Consider the following 7,996-nt stretch of genomic DNA (forward strand, 5'->3'; position numbering starts at 1 on the left):
TTAATTGATTTGACATGAAGAACAAATACAATATGAAATTTAAAATGATGTAATGATTATTAAATGCAGGTTTTACCGTAAACAATTGCTATTGATTAAATTCATATTTTATGTTTATTTTACATGTTTACGTTTCCATGCATACTATTGTATTCAAAATATTTATAGTCACTCATACTTTAAGGAAGAAAGTAATGTAGTAAGACGAATTTAAGGTATTGGTAGATTATTCATTGACAGTTATAACATAGTGATGTGACTAACATCCATGTGTAAGCAATGACGATTTTGTATTGAAGGAATTCATGTTTAAAGAATTAGTCAATATAAATTTTGTAAGAGTAATATTAAGACGATAATATCTTATGCCTTCAAAACAGAGACACATGTTAATCTATTATGATTTGATGTACTCCAACGTTCTCCGTAACTGACAATTATATATGATACGTTTAGTTATATATGGTACACTTAGACTTGTTTCAGGTCTGCCATCGAAATGGTTTTTGAATATTTATAACATAAAACTTCAAATTCATTTTAGCTTTCATGTATAAACTCAATTTCGTAGGTAAAGCTTGAATTTTAGTAGATAGACACTTACATTTTTTATTTTTTTCAAATCTAGTTTAGGGACCATTATTATTATTATTATTATTATTATTATTATTATTATTATTTTGCATGAGTTAGATTTTTACATATATTTTATCTACAAAAGAAAAAAAAATCTTAAAACGATGTTGTTTCAAAGATTTTCATAGATGACAAATTTTTTCCAAAGAGTTATCGGTAAAGAAAAACATAACTATTTTAGTATAATCTTTTGTTTAAATTTTAAAAAGTTAATAATAGAATTAGATTATTTTGTCATTTTCCTTTCAAAATAATGGTATAAAACACATGTACCAATTCAATAATTTAGTCTTAATTTTATTTTATAATAATACATTACATTTTTTAATTCAATAAATTAGTGTTAATTTTATTTTATAATAATACATTTTTTTTGTGTGATTATCCTATTTGTAATATTTATTAAGGATAATTATTGGCTGTAAAGATAAATGGTGATCACTTTAAAACCCTTGGTGATCCCGGGTTTTGTTGAGGTCAACAAGAACAACCTTCAACAAGAAACCACAGTAAATTAGCAAATCCTCGTAGAGAAGTTTCAATCAAATCGCTGAAGATATGAAGATCACTGTAATGACGGCCGATGAACAAATTATTACTTTGGAAGTGGATCGCGACGAATCCGTAAAATTTCTTTCTTTCTTTACATACTTCCTCTCAAAACCCTAGAAAACTTTCTGTTCGGTTGTTTTAATTGTTTGATTATGGCCCCATCTCAAAAATTACAACTTTATTGTGTCAACAGGTGGAAAATTTGAAAGCCCTGCTTGAAATTGAGGTGAGATTTTGAATTTACTCATAGTAATTACCTTTATCCAAACTCATCGTTGCCAAACGAGGGTTTAATCTGATATTTGATCTCTAAGTTTGTACTTGTCAAGGGTTAAATTAGATACTTCACTAGAAATTTCACACATACATCGTTTCATTTGTAGTCTCAAGTACCACTTCAGCAACAACAGTTGCTGTACAATGGAAAAGAGATGGGGAATTCCGAGACACTGAGTCGTTTGGGTGTTACAGATGGTGATTTAGTGATGATGGTTTCCAGTCCTTCTTCTTCTTCTTCCGCAAGGTATGCTTTTAATTAGATTTGATTTAGACATCCAGTGATGATGGTTTCTTATAGATATATCATCAAATTCAGGGGTTCTAGCAATGAAGTTAGGTTAAATCCTGATGGATCTGCTGCAGATGCAGCTGCATTCCAGCAGCAAGTGAGGAATAATTCGAATTTGATGGCCCAATTGTTTCAGGTAAAAATTGTAATTGTCTGCTCACATTTGCATTTCTGTTGTGGTGTTCCTGATCCTTGATGTGAATAACAGAGTGATCCTGAGTTGGCTCAAGCTGTTCTTGGGAATGACCTGAATAAGTTGCAGGACATTTTAAGGATGAGACATCGTCAGAGATCTGAGTTACGTAGGCAACAGGAGGAAGAGATGGTAAGTCGCTTATACTGTTTCTTTTTGTCTTAATGCAAAAAGGACTTAATAGAGAAAGTCAGGAAAAGGATGCTTTTTTGCATTAAGCTCTTAACCTTTTATGAAATTTTCTTTTGTTTGTCTCTTCCTTCCATTTCTATAAGCTTGCCATCATTCTTTCATATATATCAATTAGACATTTGAGCCTATATTTAGTGAACCTAGAAAAATCTACCCAATTATAGCAATGTCATTCAAATACAAAACAATTTTCTTTCAAAGCACAATTTCATAATATGAAAAACAATTGAAAGTACAATGGTGTAATATAAAGAAACAAGAGTGAGAAGCTATAATAAGCAAATTTTTTTTTTTTTTTTTGCATTTCTTACATTTAGCCCTTTGGCGTTTAACCCTAAAGTTAACAAATTGATTGTGAAGACGTGTGCTTCAACAGGTATGCATTGAAAATTCAATCCACTTATAGCATTGTACTTTCAAGTTGTTTCTCCATAAGACATTTTACTTTGGAAAATTTACCTAATTAGCATCTGGATGAAATTCCTATAACTTGTAAGAAATAGGGGTCAAGTTGCTCTATGATTTGTTTTAGGAATTCTCCTGTACTGGTGCTCCATATTTGTGTTCTCTTAGGCTATTACCTGCATTAATGGTAGTTTGCTTTAGGAAGACTTTTGCAGATATCTTGTGTAATTTTGTATCTATTAACACTGTTCATGGTTATTTTGTTTGTTTCAAAATCAAAAATAAAAAATCAAAACACAGGAGCTACTTTATGCAGACCCTTTTGATGTGGAGGCACAAAAGAAAATTGAAGCTGCAATCCGCCAGGTGTGTGGATGTGGATCTATTTATCATTTTTTAATTTTTCTCTCTCTGTGAAAATATTATATAATATTTGGTAATTGCTCATAAACTCATTCTGAATTATTTTACAGAAAGGTATTGATGAGAATTGGGCTGCTGCACTAGAACACAACCCTGAAGCTTTTGCAAAAGTGGTATGTTATGTATTTTAAGTTTTAAGCACACCACCTTTATACAATTAAATCTAGTTCATTGCAAGTCTTAACACTTATTTGAATTATTTCTCAGGTTATGTTATATGTTGACATGGAAGTTAATGGCATTCCCATGAAGGTAATGATTATAAAATATTATGTTGACATGTTTTACATTACCAAATGCCAAATACCAAATACCAAATACCAAATACCAACCAACTGCTATATCATTTTTTATAATTTGATTCCTGTGTTGTTAAACTCTTTGGAACATATGTATCATTAAGTAGTAATTGCTTATTAAATTTCAGGCTTTTGTTGATAGTGGAGCACAGTCAACTATAATATCAAAAAGCTGTGCTGAGCGTTTGGGGTATGCATTCTTTTCCCATTATTAATTAGGGCATCATACTCTTATTACAACAACATTGTACTTTCAGTTTTTCTTTTGACTTTTAATCTGGAATGGACTGACTTCAATAAAACATGGCTTATTGTATTAAGACATTAACCTTTTACCTATTTATCCTTTTCTCTTTCTTTTTCCTTTTCCTTTTCCTTTCATGTTAAAATCGATGAAATTTGTTTTCTGGAGCGTAAGGGTAAAATGGTCTTTTTCAGATTGCTTAGGCTTTTAGACAACCGTTACAAGGGCATTGCTCAAGGAGTTGGTCAGTCAGAGATCCTTGGTCGGATTCACGTGGCACCAATTAAAGTAATATTAATTCTTGCTTTAAATTCATTTCACATTTTTTGCTATTTTTTTTTAAAATGTAATTTTAAAATGTAGATTGGGAATATCTTCTATCCTTGTTCCTTTTTGGTGTTGGATTCTCCCAACATGGAATTCCTGTTTGGATTGGATATGCTGCGTAAGCATCAATGCATTATTGATTTAAAAGACAATGTCTTGAGAGTTGGTGGAGGCGAAGTCTCTGTGCCCTTTTTGCAAGGTTACAAACTTTTTCATTCATATTCGTGTTGTGGCCTGTGAAAAATGACATTTTTAACCTTTTATGTCAATTAATTTACAGAAAAGGACATCCCGAATCGCTACTTGGATGAGGAGAGACAATTGAAGGAAGCCTCTAGCTCTGGAGTAAGACCTTTTTGCTTTTATTCTATTAAGTGATGTCTGGATAAATAATCTTAAAAAAGTATTAGAAAAAAAATGATGTCACGATTTTATAAAAAATATAAATTTTCAGGATGCATCCGGATCACAACCTGCAGGACCTGCCAGCAGCGGGCCAGCACATGTGAGTTACTTTTTTTTTTTTTTTTTTTTTTTAATACAATTGTTAATGATTTAATGTATGTCTTCTAATATATATTTTTTAAAAATGTATGTTGTGGGTTTCAGGGAGCTGAATTTGAAGCCAAAATTGTGAAGCTTGTTGAGTTGGGGTTTGATAGAAGTTCAGTCATACAAGCTCTGAAGCTATTCAATGGAAATGAAGAACAAGCAGCTGGTTATCTTTTTGGAGGCTAAACATCATATCAGTTGTTGCAAAATTCCAAGCTAATTATGAGATTACAAATTTTCTTTTGAGATGTGTACTTTGTAACATTAAATCCTTGTTTTTCCTACTTTGAAATCTGTACTTTATAACATACATTGATTTTGCTGGTCAATGGCCATGCTTGACAACAGTTTGAGTTTTATAGACATTAAATTTAGGTGCATAGCTATCAGCTGCTCTGATGCTGATATCTTTCTTGTGAATGTTTCCTAATGAAATTCGGCCATAGGAGGAGAGTGAGTGCATTTGCAGTTAATTCTTTCGTAAAGAAAACTAGAACGTCAAATGAACACATTGATCAAATGTTCGTATTTGCTATAATGAAATATGAATATTTTGTCCCACATTGATGGCAAGAGGAAATGTGGAGTGATCTCCAACCCTATAAAAACAGTCCAAGACTTTAGAGTAAAAATTGCGTAAATCAAATACATTTTTAGTATGAGAAATTAAATATCCTCCTATTTTTATTCCTACAAATCCTCCCACTCAATTAACTCAATTAAATGATTACATGTGTCATATTAATATATTAAAATATCATTAAATGAACATTAAATAATACACATGTCACTATTTAATTGGGTAGGAGGATTTATAGGAAGAAATAGTAGGAGGATATTTAATTTCTCTTTTAGTATTTGATTATTTTTTTTTTCTACTATTGCTCTAATGTTTTTTTTTGAACAACATTGTTAGAAGTTATTATCATGAAATTGTCAAGCGTATGGGTTAGAACTCGAGACCTCAAATCTAAGAAGCAAAGTCTACCAAATGGGCTAGTCCCACATTGGCTTGCTCTAATGTTATTTGTCTCGATAAAAGTATTAGATGATATGGCATTTTGGTCCAATGTGGCATAACATGTGTCTGTCCACATGACAATTTTTTTCAACCAAAAACCAATTTTAGTTTTCTTCCGGATCGTGTTTGTGTCCATCATTTTTTATCACCAACATCTACCGTTATTGAAATTTGTATTGATAATTTCAAAAATTGACCGATACGAATTTCTTTGAATTTTCACACCAAATAAAGTACATTGCTATTATTTATGTTCATGATAAAGTACATTGGTATTGCTAATTATTTTTTCACACCAATTAGGTACATTGCTATTATTTCAATTTTTTAGACCAAATAAAGTACATAGGCAAAAAAGGATAATTATATTTGAACAAAAAACCTACATAACTCAACAATACTATATAATTTCATATTTGTATTACCAATTATCAAAATGACCACATTTGAAAATATGACATACAAGATGGATAAATGGTTAACATCAAAAGCTTTTATATTAAAATAAGAGACCTTTTGACAATATATTACATAAGAAATTATATTAATCTCAAAACTACCTAAACTAAACTTTTCCAACCTATTATCCGCACAAAAATTTCCATCTTCTAAATACACAATTCTCACATTCTATTATCGACAACAATAATTCCATCTACACACAACTTATTTCTAAAAAATTATTCAACTTCTACATACTTTTGTCTCTAAAAATATTCCCATCACATTACCATCACCTTACCTTCATAAGACCTACCAACACTCTTATATACTATTGTCAACAAAAACCCTCCCCTTATTGCAAAAAACATATACAACTTCCTATATTCAAAAACACATGTATAGTACTCTCACCACTTTATGGACATGCACCAAAACCTCTTCCACACTATAGACTTCTTCCTCCAAATTTCAAAAATGACACCTCCGCTTCCTAAGCTTCCAATTCCACTTCCTCCGTTTCACTATCTTTTTAACCTTATCCACCTTCATAAATATCCTAACATCCACTTCAACATATGTTAGATGATACGAATACGCGCGCGCGCGCGGGGGGGGGGGGGGGGGGGGGGAGGGGTGATTTCTTTTTGAGCCTTTTGATTTTATAAACGCAACGAAAAATAAGAACAAGAATGATAAGAGAATAACCAAAAAGGATAAATTTGATAGTCAACATAATAGACATATGGATTGAATATCGGGTGAAACAAGTTAAGACCTATTAACTTGAATTCTTATCAAGATCAGGAAATCACCCATTAAATGATATGTAATGACAAGCCAAGACCTATTGCCTTGAAATCGAGTCATGAATGAGAAACACGTCCCAAACAATGACGACAATTTGAATTATATGCAATAATTCAAGAAAGTAAGAACAAACTTTCAAAATTCAACTTCAATTAACTATTCATTTCAATTACATTGTTTTAAAGGGGCTATTTATAGCCTTACAAGATATTACAAAAAGAAAGGAAACTAATTAACGAAAAGGAAACTACCTAATAACAGCTTAAAAGAAAATAAAATAAAATAACATAAAATCGTTCCCAACCATGATTCAATGTATTCTTGGAAGACAAGACAACTTTGCATAAATACTTATTGTTAGAGTCAAACCCAATGATTTAATGAGTCAAAACACTTCATCAACCATCTACTTTACCAACCATGGATCAATTAGCTTGGCGAGTTGGTGCTATTAGCCATAATTGTTTGAAGACATGCAGTTGATCGATTATGTGTTTTCAAAGGATGAATCACAATATCTTAGTGAATGGGATATATCCTAATATGGATAATGATTAGTTTCCTTATATTGTGGATGTAACACCCGTGTTTCTGGGCTTGATATTAATGACAATGTAATAGTCTAGGTTAACCTTTGTAACCCATTTTGAAATAATAAAGATGTATTTTGTGCTTAATTGTGTGACTTAAATGAATTAATGATAAAAATAAACATCAAAATGAAATGTTAGATAAACCCGATATCTATGAATGATGTGGTAGTGGTCGTGGAAAAGTTTCCGAATATATAAAGAATGCCGAAATTCGAGTTATAACGAAGAAATTATGACCTGTCGAAGTTTTGCGACAGAACCGGCACGACACTGCGTGACGTAAATAGTGAATTTACGATAGAGCGATATTTAGCCTTAGTGATCTAAACGGAAGTTGTAGAATAAGTTAAACCGAGAGCGTGCATAAGAAGAACGTCTAAATCTGACTTCGTATGAGGAAGTTATGATTTTTCGAAGTTTCGACTTAGCAGTATGCAATCCAAATATCGAAATAGAGATCTAGTGATATTTGGCCGAAACAATCTAAACGAGAATCGAATATCTCGTCGATAGTAGTCCAACAATGAAAAGACAGACGAAAATGGACGTCGGATGAAGAAGTTATGAATTTCTAACGGAGTTTTCCTGTCTCGGCCTACTAAAAATAATATAATAAAAATAAAGTCAAAATTAGCCGACAGAGTCTAAACGAAAGTTGTAGAGCTTAGTCTCACCTACGCGTGGATATAAAGAACGTCGAAAACGGAGCTCGTATGAGGAAGATATGATTTTATGAAGTT

General features: G+C 31.6%; 1 protein-coding gene across 1 annotated transcript; it reads left to right on the plus strand.

The window, feature by feature from the left end:
- Positions 1-1,082: 1,082 nt before the first annotated feature.
- LOC111884741 (protein DNA-DAMAGE INDUCIBLE 1) lies at positions 1,083-4,761 on the plus strand. The gene is made up of 14 exons (XM_023881048.3): positions 1,083-1,260; positions 1,382-1,414; positions 1,572-1,711; positions 1,784-1,892; positions 1,965-2,081; positions 2,847-2,912; positions 3,020-3,082; positions 3,177-3,221; positions 3,397-3,458; positions 3,707-3,800; positions 3,876-4,038; positions 4,120-4,184; positions 4,294-4,344; positions 4,449-4,761. The coding sequence occupies exons 1-14, from the start codon at positions 1,195-1,197 to the stop codon at positions 4,575-4,577; spliced, it is 1,203 nt and encodes a 400-aa protein (XP_023736816.1). The 5' UTR covers positions 1,083-1,194; the 3' UTR covers positions 4,578-4,761.
- The last annotated feature ends 3,235 nt before the right edge of the window (positions 4,762-7,996 follow it).

This window comes from Lactuca sativa, chromosome 7 (assembly GCF_002870075.4).
Source record: "Lactuca sativa cultivar Salinas chromosome 7, Lsat_Salinas_v11, whole genome shotgun sequence".
NCBI classification, from domain to species: domain Eukaryota; kingdom Viridiplantae; phylum Streptophyta; class Magnoliopsida; order Asterales; family Asteraceae; genus Lactuca; species Lactuca sativa.